Source organism: Carcharodon carcharias, chromosome 28 (assembly GCF_017639515.1).
Source record: "Carcharodon carcharias isolate sCarCar2 chromosome 28, sCarCar2.pri, whole genome shotgun sequence".
Taxonomy (NCBI): domain Eukaryota; kingdom Metazoa; phylum Chordata; class Chondrichthyes; order Lamniformes; family Lamnidae; genus Carcharodon; species Carcharodon carcharias.
Genome location: NC_054494.1, coordinates 5,252,759 through 5,274,384, shown reverse-complemented (window position 1 = coordinate 5,274,384; position 21,626 = coordinate 5,252,759). Strand labels below are relative to the sequence as shown.

The 21,626-nt window shown below is 45.6% G+C and overlaps 1 protein-coding gene across 1 annotated transcript in view; it reads left to right on the top strand.

Moving 5' to 3' along the window:
• The window catches only part of alox5a (arachidonate 5-lipoxygenase a), an 84,141-nt gene extending 80,839 nt beyond the window's left edge, over positions 1-3,302 (top strand). The window contains exon 14 of the mRNA XM_041176309.1: positions 2,792-3,302. Coding sequence (XP_041032243.1) covers positions 2,792-2,971 — 180 coding nt within the window. The 3' untranslated portion in view covers positions 2,972-3,302. The remainder of the gene's footprint in view (positions 1-2,791) is intronic.
• The last annotated feature ends 18,324 nt before the right edge of the window (positions 3,303-21,626 follow it).

The window sequence follows — 21,626 nt, the reverse complement described above, 5'->3', positions numbered from 1 at the left end:
AGCCAGTAACTCATCAATGTTTCAGGCTGTTCTTCTCCATATTGATCTGTGTAGTTGTATCAGGGTAAATCACAGATATTGGCAATTTTATTCACAACCACTCAACATGTAGACATTCAGAAGTAAAAATCAAACTAGGAACCACTCCTCTCTCCTTTCCTTGGCCTCCCACCCACCCATCGCTCTCTATCTCTTCCCTTCCATTTTTCCTTTTGCCTCATCCACCCTTAGGCTCTCCCTTAGGCTCTCCCCCATCATGTGTGTGCCCCCATTCTCCCCACCATCATGGACAGACACTCACTTCCTCCCCAACCCCATGGGCATGTGATCACCCCCATACCCCACATCCCCAAATTTGATGTAACCCACTCCACTGGCACCCACCCCCCTCCCCCCCACCGATTCTCTCTCTCAGTCCCCATCTGCCCTCACTCCTTCTTCCACTCCTGTGCCCTCTCCCTGCTCCTCAGGTTTAAGATCTCTTTCCACTTCGTCATCTTTAGTATTTAACTTTGTGGTTCAGCGTTGTAATGTTACAATTTCCATTAATTGTATTGCGATGTTGATCAAGGGTTCATATAATTGATATTTAAATGATTTATAAATTGCATTGAGTTATTGTTTGATCATTTTTATAAAATCATAGAGCAGTACAGCCCTGAATGAGGTAATTTGGCCCATCTAATCAGTGCCAGCTCTTTCAAAGCCCCCATTCAGTTAATCCCAATCCTCTGCTCTTTCCCCACATCCCTACAATTCTTCCTCCTCTTTAAATATTGATCAATGATGTTTGAAATAGTCACACTTTAAACTCACATTTAATGAAGCTCCAGCATCTGTTTCTCTGATCACACGATATGCTATGGGCTGATGCATTGTTGCTCGGTACCTTGACTGTAGTGAGTAATTTGGCACCCTAGATAATTATATATACATACAGATGATCATATAGTTCCTAAATCATATAGTAATAATATAACAACATAACATCCCTCTTTCTTTAAAAAATACTTTTATCTCAATAAAACTGTTACAATCATTGACATTTTATTATATCTAAGCACAAGATTAAGAATCGACTTTTATAATTAAATTGAACACCTTAAGGACACCTGTAAAGCTTGTTTCCTTTTCTCAAAAAAATGTTATTCTCTGTATCGCTTATCTTGTGGATTTAATATTTATCACTCTCAGTGCTGAGCTGGTACACTGCACAGGCAATGTTGGGCAAGTTGCTCCCTGGTGTCATTTGAGTTGTGATTGATTTTGCGAATGTTGTGTTGCTGATCTTGTCTTACTGGTTAGCTGCCTTCCCCATGTCTTAACTGAAGGCTAGCCATTCCGGTAGTTAGTGACTTCATCTGTGTACTTGTGGTTTCATCTGCCCCACCCAGCAGTTTCTACAACTTGTGAGGTTGTGAGCCTTTTCCAACAAAACCTTTTTCACATCAGGGTGTACAGAGCCCCAGCTGAGCTGCTCCAGCAGGACTTTCTCCCGTTTCTTTCAATTTACACTTGTTGGCTTCATTTTCAACCTTGTTAAAAAATTGTCAACAGGCTTGCCTGGTTCCTGTCTCTGGCTTTGAAACTCATATTGATGGATCTGATGATTTGACCATGTCTGGAACTGGGTTCTGAATTCTTCAAAAATGTTGTCTGGGTTTTAACTGTTGTCCTCACTCGTATCCCAGCTATTAAATAAATGTAACCCTTTCTCTCCTGTCCACAAAGCGACTGAATGTCAATCTGCACTTTTGTTTAAACTTCAAAAATGCCTCCATAACCTTACCATTCGCATCTAGTTCAGCATTAATTCCATTTAAAATGTTTGGGTTTCACTCATAGGTGCCAGCTGCCACCATGTTATGTTTTGTGCTCCCCAGAAGTTGAACATAAGCACATTTTTAAAATGAAATGCTGGAGCTTCATCGAATGTATTTCTCAGATCGCACCGTGTGTGCAGCACCTTTACCGTGGTGTAGTAGCAGGTCTGGATGTGGCGCTCTGGATACCTATATATACCTCCACATGAACATATAGGGGAGAATTTTCCCCAGTTAGCGAGCGGGGGCAGGGCCCACTCACTGACGTGTAAGATGGTGTGGGGTGATGTCAGGTGGGTGTCCCAACATCACCGCGCATCATTTAGATTTTCAGTTCGGCCCGCTGAACTGTCAAAGGCCTATTAATGCCTGCTTAAAACTAATTAGACCAATTAACTCAGCTGCCCGTCCAACCTTAAGGTTGTTGGGCAGGCGAAGAGCCCAGGCGGCTTTCACATTTTTCATGGAACCTCATCCACGGGCGGGGTGAGGTTTCATGAAGTGTTTATAAATTAAATAAATTTTTAAATCAAAGTTCCTTGACATGTCCCAGCTCATGTGACACTGTCACACGAGGGGACATGTCTTAAAATATTTTCAATTCTTCATTTAAATGTTTGAACCTTAAACAAATCTCCCTGAGGAATCTCTGTGCCTCTGGAAGATTTCTGTGCTCTTTCACGCGCGTGCGCTATCGAGTGCAGGCCCGGACTTTGGGAATCCCACCGCCCCCCCCCCCGGCCGCACAGGGAGTGTCCAGCGCTTCTGGGCAAGCGACACGCTGGACGGGCCTTAATTGGCCTGCCCACGTAAAATGGCAACGCCCACCAGATCGGAGGCACCAATCGGGTTTTCACTCGTTCCTAACCCACAGTCCCTAACTCATATTGCAATAATATAACAATATAACAGATGATTTACATAAATGAGATTTAAATATTGATCAATGATGATTTCTATCTCTGCAGCTATTCCTCGGAATGTACCCAGATGAGCACTTCATAGAAAAACCCGTCAAGGAAGCGATCGAGAAATTCCAAACATGTCTTCAAGGAATTACACAGCGTATCACAGAACGCAATAAAGACAAGAAGCTCCCCTATTACTACTTCTCTCCAGACAGAATCCCCAACAGTGTTGCAGTGTGAGTCAGAGGCACCTGACACAGAGAGGAACCCAGTCTGGTAAAGTGGAAGAGGCAGTGAATCTGATGCAGGGTCACTCCTTCCTGCTTTATGCTTATGCAATCAGCAGCTTGGGTGGAAAATCATTGAGTTAGATTTTTGAACCAACTTCAGCTTAAAGCAATAATAAGATTGTGTGACAATGTGAAGCTTTAGTTCTGTTTGATTCGGCTGCACTGGGTCCAGATAGAAACCATAGAACCATAGAAAAGTTACAGCACAGAAGGAGGCTATTCAGCCCATCTTGTCCATGCCAGCCCAAGGACACCCAGGTGCCCTTTCTAATCCCACCTTCCTGCACCCGGCCCATAGCCCTGCAGCTTACAGCACTTAAGGTGCAGATCCAGGTACTTTTTAAAAGAGTTTAGAGTTTCTGCCTTTACCACCAACTTGGGCAGCGAATTCCAGAGACCCACTACCCTCTGTGTAAAAAAGTTCTTCCTCATGTCCCCCCTACACCTTCTGCTACTTAACTTGAATCTATGTCCCCTGATTCTAGAATTCTCCACCAAGGGAAACAATTTTATCCTGTCCACTCTATCTATTCCCCTCATAATTTTGTACACCTCAATCAAGTCACCTCTCAGCCTTCTTTGTTCTAAGGAAAATAACCTCAACCTATCCAATCTCTCCTCGTAGCTACACTTTTCTAACCCTGGCAATATTCTTGTAAACCTCCTCTGCACTCTCTCCAGAGCTATTATATCGTTCTTGTAATGTGATGACCAGAACTGCACACAGTACTCCAGTTGTGGTCTCACCAGTGTTTTATATAATTCCAACATTATATCCCTACTTTTATATTCTATACCTCTGCCAATGAAGGAGAGCATTCCATATGCCTTCTTTACAACCTTGTCTACTTGAACTGCTGCCTTCAGGGACCTGTGTACTTGTACACCAAGATCTCTCACTTCATCTACCCCTCTTAGTATATTTCCATTTATTGTGTAATCCCTATAACTATTTGACCTCCCTAAATGTATGACCTCACACTTCTCTATGTTAAAATCCATCTGCCACTTTACCGCCCATTCCACCAAGCCATCTATATCATTTTGGAGATTATGACTATCCTCTACACTACCCACTACTCGGCCAATCTTTGTGTCATCTGCAAATTTCCCAATCATGCCCCCCACGTTCACGTCCAGATCGTTAATATATAACAGTAAGGGTCCCAACACCAAGCCCTGTGGAACACCACTTGAGACAACTTTCCATTCGCAAGGGCATCCATTGACCATTACCCTTTGTTTCCTGTTACAAAGCCAACCTTTTATTCAGTTTGCCACATTACCCTGAATCCCATGGGCTTTTACTTTCCTGACCAATCTGCCATGTGGGACCTTGTCAAATGCCTTGCTAAAATCCATGCACACAACATCCACTGCACTACCTTCATCAACCCTTCTTGTCACTTCCTCAAAGAATTCAATCAAATTTGTGAGGCAAGACCTTCCTTTAACAAATCCACGCTGACCATCCCTGACTAGTCCATGCCTTTCCACATGACAGTTAATCCTATCTCTCAGGATTGATTCTACTAATTTGCTCACCACTGATGTAAGACTAACAGGCCTATAATTGTTTGGCATTTCCTTTGATCCCTTTTTAAACAATGGAACTACGTTTGCATTTCTCCAGACCTCCAGTACCTCCCCTGTATCTAGTGAAGATTGGAAAATCATCCTCAGAGCATCTGCTATCTCCTCCCTGAATTCCTTCAGCAGCCTCGGAAACAATCCATCTGGCCCTGGTAACTTATCCACTTTCAAGGATTTCAGCCCTTCGAGTACTTCCTCTCTCTTTATGACTATCCCGTCCAATATCTCGCAGTGTTCCTCCTGGACTACTATATCTACATCCTCCCTTTCCTTTGTAAACACAGAGACAAAATATTCATTCAAAACCCTTCCCACAGCCTCTGCATCTACACACAAGTTTCCATCTTCATCTCTGATAGGTCCCACTTTTTCCTGAACTAACCTTTTAGCATTAATGTATTGGTAAAACATCTTTGGGTTATCTTTAACTTTACTTGCAAATCTTTTTTCATGTCCTCTCTTTGATTTCCCTCTTCAACCCCCGAACCCTCCCTGGGAGGAAGTCATGGCAGATTTCCCTGAGCACTGATGAGGAGAATCTGGGTCTGATTGTCCTAATTTGCATCGTGCTTTATAACTTTTTATTTTTGGGATGTGGACTTCACTGGCCAGGCCAACATTTATTGCCCATCCCTAACTGCCTTGGAGAAGGTGGTGGTGAGCTGCCTTCTTGAACCGCTGCAGTCCATGTGGTGAAAGTGCTTCCTGTTATGTAGAGAGTTGTAGGATTTTGACCCAGCGACAATGAAGGAACAGTGATGTATACCCGAGTCAGGGTAGCATGTGGTCTGGAGGGAGACTTGGAGGTGATGGTCTTCCCATGACACTAATGTGCTTGCCCTCACTGATGGATATCGCAAGAGGAGGGAATTCTATCATATTAAAAATCAGACACCAGAAAATCTACTTGCCATCTAGCTAACCAAGATATGCTTCTTGAACCTTACTGGGGCTGCCTGCCTTGCTTTGAAAGATCCAACTGACCACCCCTCCATCAGCCACAGCGCTTTGGGGGAGAGAGTGCCAGATTTCCAGTACCCTTTGTGGGGAAAGTTGTGCTGATGATTGTAAATGTTTTGATTCTGATTACAGTATTAAAATAAAACTACCCACAACAAGCACTAGGCTAACAGGGTCATAATTCCCCAGTTTATCTCCTACCCTTAGAGAAATGGCATTGGCAATTTTCCAATCTGAGGGAACAATCCTAGAATTGGGCGAGTTTTTGAAGGACGTGACTAGAGCATCTACAACCTCCTCAGTTCTCCCTGTAGCTCTGCGGAGTGGGAATGTACAGAGGGACTCTCTGCCTCATTCCAGTGGGAGCTTCAATGATGAAGATTGCAATTCATCTCATCGCCTGATGTCCTGTAACACAGCGATAAGTCAGCAGAGGGAACTCTCGACTCTGGTCTGGCTACTGCCCAGTATTTAAACACAAGGGGTCAGTTAATGACACAAAAATCAGTTTAACATCTTCAGATGTAACAAGAGGAAGCTAATCTCTATGAACCATTGAACCAGGTAGTGAGGACTCCAGTGATGCAGCTACTGGACTGGTGTCTCTGTAATAAACTGGAAGCCTTTGTTTCTCACCCTTTCTCACCCAAAAGTGCAACACTTTTGATAATTCTTTATGATATTGCAAGCTCCTAAAACATATAATTCTTTAATAAAAGATGCCTTTATATTTTCGCTTCATGTAATGTGCTTTTTAAGTTGTAGGGAAATGAAGTGTTATTTCTGATTGCTGGGTCCTGTCAGCTCACACACTCACAGAGAATGGCGAGGGGGGGTTGGGGTTAGATAGCACAGCTGCCTTGTTGTGAATTGGAATCAAAACCTCACAGGAATGAACACGTTTCTCATTGCTTCATTTCCCAGCCCTTTACTCCAGCATCTTCTGGACAGAATCTTGTGCACTCTCTCCCGCGCTGAGTTTGCGGCTGGACGGGGCGGGGTGGTGAGCAGTTTTTAAGGATGGAGGATGACGGGGTTGGGACTCCGCCACCTTCCCACTTCCAGCCTGGTTAAGTCCAGGGCAGGCTCGCCACATGGAGAGTATGACCAAACAAAGCGAGTTTGCTTTCCCACTCCTGGGCGGGTCGGGGTCCCTGGTTCAAAGGCACTCAGTACCTGATCAAGGGACTCAGCATCGGAATGTGGGAGGGGGCCCACTGAGAGCCACACCCCTGCTCTTGTCCCCAACTGCCCTCCAGCTCCTCCCCCATGACCCTGTGAACTCCCTCCTGCCATCGCTCATCTCAGGCCTGGGTCCTGGGCCTCGGGTGCAGACACTGCCTCCCCGGTGGAGCCTCCATTCAAAAAAGCTGCTGGCCTCTGACTGGCTGGCAACTCTCGGCAGCTGGGGCTTCTCCCCCTGGGGTCCTGACCCTGGGGGACGGGCCTGTTTCTGACCTGTCAGCTTGCACGTTGTACCAGTGGGCTTCCGGTTCTCTCGTTAGTGACTGAGATCCTGAGGCTGGCACAAGATTCCACCCCCTATGTGGGATGACTAATTTATGTCAAATTTCTAATGTTTGTTTTCTACTGGTTCATGCTGACAAAGATTAGCTAAGACATTGTTGCAATTGTCCCTAAAACTAAATTATTAAAACAAATAATCTGATCACCACCACATTTTTCAGTGGGAGCTTGGCTGCTTCACTACATTGCAAAAGTACGTCCTTATTAAGTAAGATCTTAGGCTCAATAACTCTCACGTCTTGAGATGCATGTGGAAGACAAAGCTGTCCATTCTGTGCTGTCACAGCCAGTGTTCTCATGTCACTCCAGCCTCGGTTGACCAGCTGGAGGTACCTACTGCTGGCTTGGCACCAACTCAGCTTGGCTCGCCCTCTTCCCCAGTGTTTGGGAGGAGCCCACTACAAAACCCGATGGGTGGGCCATGTTAATGGGAGCCAGGTGACATGACCAAGCCAGCTGAGCTGTCTTTTGTAGGTGACGGATGGAACAGGGACACCCTTAGGCCGTGCAAAAGGGACAGGAGAAATATAAACCTTCCTTTGACTGGTTTCACACAAGAGTCTCGAGAGCTGACACAGGAAGGAAGCTTTTATTACCGGCCTGGGTTAAGTCCCTGGTGTGAAAGTGCAGTTTAGCAGAAGCTTAGCACCAGACCTTATGGAGTCCATTAAACGAAAGGAAAATGAAGATATTCTTCATCCCTGACGGAGCAGGTTCATCTGCTTTTGTTACCCACTTTCTAATAATCATTGAATGACACTCAGAATTCACTTTAAAGTGAGGAAACCTCCTGTCGCCCTGAAAAGCGGGAGAAGGTTGGGGCTAACAGAGCAGGTGGGAATTCAAACAGAACAAGGAGGCACAGCCAGGGTCAGAGAGCTGAAAGGGATTTCCAAACAGCCAAAGAGGAGGATGAAAAACCAGTGAACAGAAAGAGGGAGTCAGTGAATAAAGAATGGGGCAGTCGCATTCAGCTGGACAGTGGGAGTCGGGAGAGCTGGTGTAAAATAGACAAAATATATTCGGCAGTGAATTGTGGTCAGGGGCAGAGAACCAATTCCCCTTATAGATATCGACAGGAAGTTAATCTTCTGGACATTAAGTGTGAATGTTAATATAATCCTTACCAGTGACCTTGAGAACACACCCAGCGAGTGAAAACCAAGAGTGCTTTACAGATAACAGAGGAAAAGGGGAGTTCAGATAATTGGACTCGGTTACTTGATGTAACTCAATTCCTATTTTAAAGTCACACATTCTGTTTTTATTTTTATATAATTTATTGTTAAATAGCAAAACTGGCTGTGGTGTGGGAAGCTGAGTTGGTTGAAGTGATAGAGTTTCTGTTCTGTTCAGGCTGAGGAGCAGGAGATACAACACCAAAGCAATTTCTTTTACTCATAGAGTCATTATGGTATAGAAGGAGGGCATTCAGCCCCTTGAAGCCATGCCAGCTCACTGCAGAGCTGTCCAGTCAGTTCTTTCCCCTGCTCTATCCTCTTGGACCTGCATCTTTATTACTCTCAATTTCCTTCTGAAATCATTGATGGGAGGGGAACTTGTAGGTGATGGTGTTCCCATGTTAATGGAGAGGTCACAGGTTTGGAAGGTGCTGTCAGAGGAGCCTCAGTCCTCTCAGAAAGCGAGGAATTTGTTATTGTGCCTGGTTCCAATTTTGGTGTGCCTTCATCCCAAACCAAACGGGAAGAGGTATTTGCTGAGTTTGAACTCCTCTACTCCCAACTATCCCATCACAGAACAGAACCCACTGAAGGTGCTGAATCTTTGAAAGTGTGCCTAGCTGATCTAGTGCACACATATTATGGGATTCTGAATGACGTGTCTGATTTTCACATGTAATATGATCATTGGGAGGCCTTAAGACCAGGCTGGACATACACATCAGTAAACCTGACAAAGAGACAGGAATAGTTACCCTTAACAAGCGTGACTATATCAACAAAATGCACGTCATTCTTAATGGCAGGTCCAAATTCGTATCCATTGGACCTGCTGCTCAACATGACCTTGCTCAAAAGTAAGTTTAAAAAAATGCATGCTGGACTTGTGCAAGAGCGATGAGCTGCTGCGTGTTATATATGACAGAGTTCGTCCTCACAGTTCACCCTGTCTGCATATGTATGGGCTGTCCAAGACACACAAAAATGATGTCCCTTTATGGGATCGAAGATGGAAGGGCAGTGGATGTTATCTACATGGATTTCAGTAAGGCCTTTGACAAGGTCCCTCATGGCAGACTGATACAGAAGGTAAAGTTGCACGGGATCAGATGGATGGATACAGAATTGGCTTGGTCATAGAAGACAGAGGGTAGCAGTAGAAGGGTGCTTTTCTGAATGGAGAGCTGTAACTAGTGGAGTTCCGCAGGGATCAGTGCTGGGACCTTTGCTGTTTGTAGTATACATAAATGATTTGGAGGAAAATGTAACTGGGTTAATTAGTAAGTTTGCAGACGTCACTAAGGTTGGAGGAGTTGCAGATAGTGAAGAGGATTGTCAAAGGATACAACAGGATATAGATCGATTAGAGACATGGGCGGAGAAATGGCAGATGGAGTTTAATCCGGACAAAAGCGAGGTAATGCATTTTGGAAGGTCTAATACAGGTAGGAATTATACAGTAAATGGCAGAACCCTTAAGTGCATCAATGGGCAGAGGGATCTGGGTATACAGGTCCACAGGTCACTGAAAGTGGCAACGCAGGTGGATAAGGTAGTCAGGAAGGCATATGGCATGCTTGCCTTCATCGGCAGGGGTATTAAGTCTAAAAGCTGGGAAGTCATTGAACCTTGGTTAGGCCACACTTGGAATATTGCGTGCAATTCTGGTCACCACATTACCAGAAGGATATGGAGGTGTTGGAGAAGGTGCAGAGGGGGTTTACCAGGATGCTGCCTAGTCTGGAGGTTATTATCTATGAGGAGAGATTGGAGAAACTCGGATTGTTCTCACTAGAGCGACGGAGATTGAGGGGCGACTTGATAGAAGTTTACAAAATTATGAGTGGCATGGATAGAGTAGATAGTCAGAAGCTTTTTCCCAGGATGGAAGAGTCATTTACTAGGGGACATAGATTTAAGGTGAGAGGAGAAAACTATAGAGGAGATGTGCGGGGCAAGTTTTTTTACACAGAGGGCAGTGAGTGTCTGGAATTCGCTGCCAGAGGAGGTGGTGGAAGCAGGTACGATAGTGGTGTTTAAGAGGCAGCTTGACAAATACATGAATAGGATGCGAATAGAGGGATATGGACCCCGGAAGTGCAAAATGTTTAGTTGATGGGCAATATGATCGGCGCAGGCTTGGAGGGCCGAAGGGCCTGTTCCTGTGCTGTACTTTTCTTTGTTCTTTGTTTTTTGTTCTTTATGCTCTATCTTATCTATCACCAGTTCTGCACATCAAGATTTGGTCAAACGGTTGGGTGATTTGTTACAACCAGTTTTGAGCAGGTTTTTCACATTCAGAGCGATGGATTCCTTCACATTCGCAAAGACCACACCAGACTTGCATATCGATATCAATGCTGTGTCCATGTGCTCAACTGACATTGCTAGCGTATTCACTAATGTTCCATTTAAGGAAGCCATAGATATTTGTGCTTCAGCACTATATCATAGTGATCTAGACCCACCACCTTTGTGTGAATCAATATTCATTGAACTTATGAACTCGGCAACTCGCATGGTTGAGTTCAGTTTTAATGACACCATGTATGCCCATAGAGATGGTGTTGCCATGGGATCCCCTCTAGGCCCCACTCTCGCAAACATCTTTGTTGGGCTCCATGAGAAACGTGCTTTCGATGGAATGACACCTAACTTTCCTACCCCTTTGCATATTTCCGATTTGTGGCTGATATGTTTGCTATATTTAAATCCGCGGCTGCATGTAACAATTTCCTTACATGTCTTAATGGGCTCCATCCTGCTCTCAAATGGAGCAGTCAAATGAACTCCCCTTCCTTGATGCACTAGTTGAGAAATCTGTCAGGGGATTCTCTACCACGGTCTACCGCAAGCCTACCTTCAATGGTCAATATACACATTTGGATTCTAACAGTTCCACACGCTATGAGATTGGTCTTATTGGCAACTTTGCAAATGGCTCGGGCCCTATTTACTCACCATGCAAGCTTGATGCTGAAACAGGACCCATCAAAAGCATTCTGCAGGACAATGGCTACCCTGATCAGATCATTTCGCACTGTATATTGCACAAACTCATGAACGGGCCTAAGACCATCACTTTCGGCCCTGAAAAGTGCCCAGTCTACCTCAGATTACCCTGGAAGGGCAAGGTATTGCAAAAATTTGATCAACCAGTGAAGCTAGCTGTTTCACACTGCTACTATGCAGTAGCAACATGAGTGGTATTCACCACTAACAGAATGCTGCTGTCAAGCCAAATAGACATTCTGCCCATCACACAAATGAGTAATGTGGTGTATGAATTTCAGTGCTGGTGTGATGCTAGGTATGTAGCCGGAAGTTCCAGAGACTGGCAGATTGTATCAAACAGCTTGTCCCAGCCACTGTTTGCAATGGGCAGGGTACAAACCGGACCCAACCAGCTCATGCTTGCAAAAGTCAAAACACAGTGTCCAACATTGAATGTGATTCCGTGATTGGACAACATTTGCTAAATAATCCTCAGTGTGCTAAGAATTACACTGACAACCAATTTAAGATAGTCAGTTGGGCTCGCAGTGTGATGCATGTGTGTGTACCGGAAGCTACATATATTAATACACGGGGCCCTGTTCTTTGCAGATAGAAAAAAACATGTACACACATTGCACCTGTTTCAGCTAAACAAAATAAGTGACAGCCATTCGCTGACTCATTCCTCATGGCAATGGCTTGACCAATCAAGCTGCCTGGTTTAAATTTCAACCAATGCTTGGCAGTTAGCTATCAGTCACCATCACTGGTGCGTTCTCCATAGCAACGTCTCTACCAATCAGAGTCCACTCGCCAACCAATTAGCACTCTCTCCTCATGCAGTATAAATTGTTGTTTTCCCCTTGTAATGTTATTCTTACAAAGTGCCCTGATGAGTGCAAGATGAAAAGCTTTGACATGTCTCTTTTCTCAGCAATGCTCAAGCCTTGGTGAATTCCTACAGTGCTTCATGCAGATGGTACACACTGCTGCTACTGTGCGTCAGTGGTGGAGGGAGTGAGTGTTTGTGGATGTGGTGCCAATCAAGTGGGCTGCTTTGCCCTGGATGGTGTCAGGTTTCTTGAGTGTTGTGGGATCTGCACTCATCCAGATAAGTGGGGAGTATTCCATCACACTCCTGACTTGTGCTTTGTAGATTGTGGACAGACTTTGGGGAGTCAGGAGGTGAATTACTCGCCACAGGATTCCTAGCCTCTAACCTGCTCTTGTAGTCACAGTATTTATATGGCTAGTCCAGTTCAATTTCTGGTCAATGGTAACCCCCAGGATGTTGATATTGGGGGATTCAGCGATGGTAATGCCATTGAATGTCAAGGGGTGATGGATAGATTCTCCCTTGTTGGAGATGGAGATGCCTGGCACTTGTGTGGCACGAATGTTACTTGCCATTTGTCAACCCAAGTCTGAATGTTATCGAGGTCTTGCTGAATTTGGACACGCACTGCTTCAGCATCTGAGGAGTCAGGAATGGTGCTGAACATTGTGCAAACAACGAACATCCCCACTTCTGACCTTATGATGGAAGGAAGGTCTTTGATGAAGCAGTGCCACTACAGGTGAGATGGTGCAATTATAGTTTGTTTACATGGATAATTTCCATTATTAATGAGGGCATTGGAAATGATAATAGGAAAGGTTCACAGTAAAGTATGACAGAAGGCAGAAGTTATCTATATAAGAAGCGTGGATAGTTGTCAATAACTAATAAAACAGAACACAACACATTAAATGGCTGGCTTTCAAATTTCTTTCACAAATGGCACTGTTTCAGGGGGAATGACACATCACTGATTATAAATATCGCAATGTTCAGAGCACTGGGTGAAACTCCTTCCAGGACAAATATAGCAGAAATTACATAGGAACAGGAAGAGGCCATTCAGCTCCTTAAGCCTAAACCACAGCTCAATCATGGTTGATCTGCACCTTAACTCCATTTGCCCACTTTGTCCCATATCCCTTGATTTTTTGACCTATCAATAATTTATCAATCTCAATATTGAAAGCTCTAAGTGACCTGCAGCATCCACAGCCTGTTGGAGGTGAGAGTTCCAGATTTCCACGACCTTTTGTGTGAGGTAGTATCTCCTGATTTCCCTGCTAACTGACCTCAATATATTTTTAAATTTACGTCCTGTTGTTCTGGATTGCTGCACAAGAGTTTCCTTTTACAGGTACCATGTCTCAAAACCAGTAACCTTGGGACTGAGGCCGCCTGGATTTCAGATCTTGCCGGATTTTGGGTCGGCGGTTCAGGTCAACCTGGGTCGTGTAGGGTCAAGGGTCGTTGGGAGCGCAGGAATAGACTGGCTCACAAGTGGATAACCAGCCAGCCATCACATCGCGCCAATGCAAGGCCTAGCTAAACGGTAAGAATTTCTTATTTAACTTTATTAAAATTGATGCATGACACATGTTTCAAATATCCAGTTTTCAGATAAATCCAGTTTTTGCACAGCTGGGTTTGAGAGACTTACGCATTGACTTCTTGGAGGATTCGTTCAATATTTTAAAACCCTCAAACATCCCTGTGCTTTCTAAACCAATGGGTAAGATCAGTAATGTCCCTCAATTGATAGGGTGACTTTAATAAAACCCCCTGGCACACAACACTCAGAATACATGAGGGCAGAAATTAGATAAAACTAAAACACTGCGAATGCTTGAAATCTGAAATAAAAATCGAAAATGCTGGAAAAACTCAGCAGGTCTGGCAGCATCTGTGGAGAGAGAAACAGTTAACATTCTAGGTCGGTGACATCAGTTCTGAAGAGAGGCCAGAGACATGAAACTTTAACTGGAGATGTATTTACATGGATGCTTAAACCCCCTTTCTCCTGTCCCCCACACCTTCGCATCGAACAACAAGTACATGGAGCTCACAGGCCTCTTAGTCACTAAGATTGAGACAATCCAACCAGCTGTCTCTGCTGTGTCCCTCCCTGCCACTCGCCACCTCCGAAAACGTTCTTTAATGATCCTCAATCCCTGCCCTAGGCCTGAACTCACAGCTTTCTCTGGTTTCTCTCCTATCTCCCCTCATGCCCTCTCTGAGCTCATCTTGTCCTTGGGACCCACCTCCTGCTCCCTTGGCTCTATTCCCACCAAACTACTGACCACCCAACTTCCCCTCCTGCACTTCATGTTAACCAATGTTGTAAATGGTTTTTGCAAATCCTACCCAATGTTTGATAAACTCTTGTCCAAAATTCACTTTCACAGCCACATCTCCTTCCTCAGCAATTGTCTCCAGCTCTGACTTACCCCACATGGATTCCAACTGAAGTTCCATCCATTATGATTTGATTCCACCCAGGATTACAGGTATCTCCGGGACATACGACATTCCTCGGACTGCTGTTCTCGCCACATCCTGAGATCCACACTCATTGCCATGTGCCGCCATATAAACACACTCGACCTCTCCCTCCAGCAGCACCGATTCACCCTACCATAGAGCCGAATTTGCCCCCAGTTTCATTTTATTCTTTATCTCATCCAGCACTTTAACAAGTAACTTTTTCTCTCCATTTCAGGTGTTAAGGAATGCAAGTTCCCACAACTTATTGATACCAATGTCCCTCTGGAACCTTTCTCCCCTTCCATTCCCTCTCACCCCATTCCTTCTCCATACATTCACTATAACCCCTGACCATCCCTTCTCTGATGCTGGACGTTCAGTGCTCAGCGGAGGATTCAGTTTCATACCCTTACGACCTCATCTCAATGAAGTTCGGGCTCAGCACGATGCTGAACTCTTCTTCCGCCGTCTTCGTCTCCATGCTCACTTCTTTGGGCAGGAGTCCTCTCCCCGTTCAATGGATCCTTTTACCCACCTCCAATATCCTCCCTCCAATTGGACCCCACCCTCTGGCCTCTTACCTGCTCTCGATCTTTTCATTGAGAACTGTCGGCGTATCATCGGCAGACTCAATTTCTCTGCTCCTCTCATCAACACTAACCTCTTTCTCTCTGAACTTGCTGCACTCCATTCTCTCAGGTCCAACCCTGATTTTGTCATCAAACCCGCTGTCAAGGGTGGTGCAGTTGTTGTCTGGCGCACTGACCTCTACCTCGCGGAGGCTGAGCATCAACTCGCAGACACTTCCTCCTACCTCCCCATGGAACATGATGCCACCACCATTTCCAGGGTTGTCACTGACCTCATCTACTCTGGAGATCTTCCCTCCACAGCTTCCAAACGCATAGCCACCAAAAGCAGACAGAACGCATCTACTGACTTCCCAAAATCCAACAAACACAACTGTCCTGGGTGAGCCATTATTTCAGCCTGCTCTTGCCCCAGAGAACTCATTTCTTCCTATCCTGACTTTTTTTATGCTTTGTACAGTCTTATCCCAACTATATCCAGGATAGCTCTGATGCCCAACATCATTTCAATTTACTGTGCTACTGAATTATACAATTCACTGTGATAATGAGTTGCACAACAACATTTGAACTGCACTGCACAACCTACTGAGGTACAGTAATACAGAAACCACCGTGATACTGAGCTACACAACCCACTGTGATACTGATCTACACGACCCACTGTGATACTGAGCTACACGACCCTCTGTGATACTGAGCTACACGACCCACTGTGATACTGATCTACACGACCCACCAAGATACTGAGCTACACGACCCACTGTGATACTGAGCTACACGACCCATTGTGATACTGAGCTACACGACCCACTGTGATACTGAGCTACACGACCCACTGTGATACTGATCTACACGACCCACTGTGATACTGATCTACACGACCCACTGTGATACTGAGCTACACGACCCACTGTGATACTGATCTACACGACCCACTGTGATACTGAGCTACACGACCCACCGAGATACTGATCTACACGACCCACTGTGATACTGAGCTACACGACCCACCGAGATACTGAGCTGCACGACCCTCTGTGATACTGAGCTACACGACCCACTGTGATACTGAGCTACACGACCCACTGTGATACTGATCTACACGACCCACTGTGATACTGATCTACACGACCCACTGTGATACTGATCTACACGACCCACTGTGATACTGAGCTACACGACCCACCGAGATACTGAGCTACACGACCCACCATGATACTGAGCTACACATCTCATTGTGATACATGTCTACATGATACTCTGTGATACTGAGCTACACGACCCACTGTATTACTGAACTACACGACCCACTGTGATACTGAGCTACACATCTCATTGTGATACATGTCTACATGATACTCTGTGATACTGAGCTACACGACCCACTGTATTACTGAACTACACGACCCACCGAGATACTGAGCTACACGACCCTCTGTGATACTGAGCTACACGACCCATTGTGATACTGAGCTACACGACCCACTGTGATACTGAGCTACACGACCCACTGTGATACTGAGCTACACGACCCACTGTGATACTGAGCTACACGACCCACTGTGTTACTGAACTACACGACCCACTGTATTACTGAACTACACGACCCACTGTATTACTGAACTACACGACCCACTGTATTACTGAACTACACGACCCACTGTGATACTGAACTACACGACCCACAATGATACTGAGCTACACGACCCACTGTATTACTGAACTACACGACCCACTGTATTACTGAACTACACGACCCACTGTATTACTGAACTACACGACCCACTGTGATACTGAACTACACGACCCACCATGATACTGAGCTACACATCTCATTGTGATACATGTCTACATGATACTCTGTGATACTGAGCTACACGACCCACTGTATTACTGAACTACACGACCCACTGTGATACTGATCTACACATCCCATTGTGATACATGTCTACATGATACTCTGTGATACTGAGTTACACGACCCACTGTATTACTGAACTACTCGACCCACCGAGATACTGAGCTACACGACCCTCTGTGATACTGAGCTACACGACCCATTGTGATACTGAGCTACACGACCCACTGTGATACTGAACTACACGACCCACTGTATTACTGAACTACACGACCCACTGTATTACTGAACTACACGACCCACTGTGATACTGATCTACACATCCCATTGTGATACATGTCTACATGATACTCTGTGATACTGAGCTACACGACCCACTGTATTACTGAACTACACGACCCACTGTATTACTGAACTACACGACCCACTGTGATACTGAGCTACACATCCCATTGTGATACATGTCTACATGATGCTCTGTGGTACTGAGCTATACATTGCAGTTTGATATCCAGGAAACTATTCAACTATGAAAATTACTCAGAAAGCAGCACTGCTGAGCAATGGGCATTACCAACGACTGCTGATCATATTCCTTTATGATAATTAGCTTAATGGAAACTGTATTACCACAGGATGCGGTGTTTCCTCTGATATTGCGCTTTTACTATATTACAGCAGAATCGATCCTGTTTGGAGTCAGAAGTGTCCTTAGCACGAGCTGGGTGGGTCGCATTGTGTCCTGTTGTGAAAAACAACACAAGAGATGAGTTCATGAACCAGCAGGATGTGTCCGAGAGATGAGTTAATGATCAGTAAAGTACCCACTGATAAGCTGAATTGCAGCAGCTGTGGTCATGCACATGGAGAGAAGGATAATGGGAAACCTGAATTCCACGCTAGGCAGGAGAACCCGGGACCGACACTCCAGAAACAAACTCAAAGTTGGTGTTAGTGAGCAAGTCCCCCCTCCAACAGCTCAATCAACCTGAGGACAGACGGGTAACATCACACGCACCAGAGAGTATTTGGTTAATGTCGTTGGGATATTTCGTGATGAAGCTCCCTTTGGTAAAGTTACACATTGTGATTGGTTCAGTGGAAGCTTGTGGGTCCTGTTTGTTACTCGATTCCGCTGGGAAGCGCCTAGGACACGGGGGTAACCGAGTGCGACAGGGCTCAGCTGTGAATTTACTCGAGTGGTATCGAGTAACAACCAACAGAAATGGCCACGAAAGCAGAATGGAAGCAGCAACTCGGCGCATATCTGGACAGGAAGTGGCTGCCTTGGTTTAAAGTTTTGGCAGCGCGACAGATTGCGAGAAAGCTAAAGGAAGTCAGGTGTGAGAGATCGCCCCCGACCAACGGGGTTCAAACAAGAGGCAAAGGGGTTGATTAGAAAGAGACGATTCAGAGGAGAAAAATAAGAAGTAGGAAGAAGAGATTTAGGAATTACGGGACGAGTTAGGACATTTGAAAGAGCGGAACTGCAGCCGCTGAAGTGGATCAGCATCGCTCGGTTATACATGTGGCGAACCCAGGCTGAAAAGGCTGGGAACAGCCAGACTAAGGCTGAGAAGGAAGTTCAGGAGTTAACGAAAGATCTGGGTAACGCCCCGACAAACGTGCAGTGATTTAAAGGCAGCAGCTAGGGTGTTGAGATAGGAAGAGCGTGCAGAGGAACATGATGCAGCAGATCATGCTATCACTGTCAGAAAGAAATAGGTCAAAGAGCAGCTGTTCACCCAGAGAGGCATCATTGGTGCTATGGGTCAGAGCAATAACTACGGTGAGGGAGGGAACTCTGAGGAAGTCGACTGGGGTAGTCTGGCAGAGGAAGCATGCGTGTAAGGACACCATGATGACGGTGACTGGGACCGACCCCCTCCAGAACCCATACCGGCTCCCACAGCTCCACCTGCACCTATGGCTCCGTCTACATCACAGGCTACAACAAACGTCTGAGGGATGGAAGCCACATACAGTCCTCCCTATTCAGTCACCCAGTTACTGGACATGTCTAAATTAATACCCAAGTATGATGTTCGCTGCCGTCACCCAACTGAGAGAGATGCATGGGTTGAATGTTAGAGAGGAAGTGAGTTTTTTGGGTAGGTGTCTGGACCCAACACTGTTTTCAGGAACCACAGTGAGGACAGGGCACACCCCAGGCAATGAAGGATGCATTTTTGAATGCGGCAAGATGAGGAAGGGCAGATCCCGCTGAAAGATTACATTGGTGCCATCAAGGTCCAAACGAACACCCAGAGGTTTTTGCCAATTGGTTGTGGGGAAATTTCAATGGAGTGTATGGGCCAGACCTAGATAGAAAGGACTTAACGGGCGACAAGCGAAGTAAATGGTTGCGCACCCTTATCTCGCAGTATAAATCAGGGACACAGGACGTTTGAACCAGAAGACAAGACCCGTACAGAAGCTTAGGTACTAAAGTGCGTGACCCGAGTATGGGAAAAAGGGACACACCAGAAAGGCCAGAAAGGGAAGTAGTGCCCTCCAACCCAATTTGGGAGGAGGGTGTAGGGCAGTAGCCTGGAGACATGGTGGTCTGGGATGGCCAGGACCACCCAGACCCCCTCCACCGTACCGAGGGTGTGAGACCCACACCAGGGTATCCACAGCCCTGCCCAGGGCCCCATCTGGACAGTGGTGGAAAGGTAACAGGAAAAATGCTTTAACTGTGGAAAAATCGGACGCATGATGAGAGATTACAAAGCCCCAAATACAGAGGGTGCACCTGCTGTAAGGTAGAGGAAAGCTGTATCCAGTAGGTGATTCGTGACAGGTCAGATGTAAGAGGATGACAGTAGTGATGAGGAGTGACGAGGACAGGCCTCAGTCGAACGGGCGTGTGAGAGTGAATGGGATTCCTTTGGGTGACCGGTGATCACCTGCCGGGTAGGAGCTGCTCCGCTACATTTTTATGCGACCCCGGAGGCTGTAAGACAATGTTAAACACTCGCCCAGGATACTACCCAGATTGGCAAACCACTCAGGCCATAGCTTTGATTTGCGGGACCTTCACAAACTGGTTCTATCACTCAGAACTTACCTTTTCGGATGGGAATTTATGAATTCCAACATAAATGTGTTCTGGTAAATTTGGGGAAGGATGATTTGAACATTTTGGGAGTAGATGCTATGAGGAGGCAGGGCTTTATGTGGGACACGGTTTATCATTGTATCTGGCGCCACCCCAACAGAACGGGACCATTACAAATACCCTCAGGGGTGTAGACCGCGTGAGTTTGTTGTAAGCCAACCTTTTGTGTAAAAGCCAACAGAAATGTCAGATGATCCGGATGTGCAAAGGATTAATTCAACTGCACGAGCGAGCCTTTGCCATTCATAAGCATGATTGTGGAAAGATAGAGGGCGAGCTCCGTTAAAATTTTTTGTAGATGGTTGGTCTATGGTAGACGATGGTGTTAGGAAAATAGGGTGTGGTATTCTGGCAACACAAAATGGCAGAACAATGGATGAAATAAGCCTGGAACTATCAAAGGACATGTCAGCCCAAGGAGCGGAGTTGGCAGCAGTAGCCAACTTAAATTCCCATCACCCCTAAACATACGCTCAGACTGGATGTATGCAACAGCCTGAAAAAATACTTGCTCCTATGGGGTAGATGGAAAGCCTTTACCGTCTGCCCCCTTTACCAAAGAAAGTTTTTACGGCTATCACTACAACTAACGGCCAATATGGAATAATCCAGGTTAAAGCAACAGTAAAACCACGGCATGGGCCAAGGAATATGGGAAAGCAGACCTTTCAGCAAAAGAAGGAGCAAGACTTTTAGGTGAAGGATGGGATCCGAGGGAAAGGACGGATGTAGCAGTAAAGGTATCACAGGCACATCTAGACGGTTTAAGGGAAGGACCCCGAGCTAAAGTTAATCCAACAAGAACCCCCAGATAGATGGTCCACAGAATATAAAAGGGAAGAAAATAGCATAAGAATAAAGGAGGGATTGATATTGAGGAATGGACTATACGCAATATCAGAAACCAGGTGATTTATCAGAATCACGATATGCATGGAAATCAAGGCATTGAACCCACGGAGACCCGAACTAGACCATTACACTGGTATCCCGGTATGGGAAAGGACGTAAAGCACCATGTACAAAGCTGTCTAGAATGTGCTCAGAATAATCCAGACCGGTATGCAAACAGGACAAAATTGGGACATACTGGACCTGTGGCAGGACCGTGGGCTAATCTACAAATCAATTATGTAGGTCCATTGCCAGCCTGTAAGGGAGGTTATAAGTACATTCTAGTCATAATAGACACCATTAGCAAATGGGTAAGTGCCCTTTCCTACGAAAAACAATCCGGCAGTCATCACGTCAAAGATACTGATACAACAGGTCTTCACAAGGTGGGGATTACCCAGGTGGGGATTATACTAGGAGTATAGACTCGGATCAAGGCTCACACTTTACTGCCCAAGTGATGCAGTTGGCAATGAAATTGCTAGGAATCCAATAGAAATTCCGCATAGCCTACCATCTGCAACCCGGCAGTATCGTAGAAAGAATGGACAGAACTTTG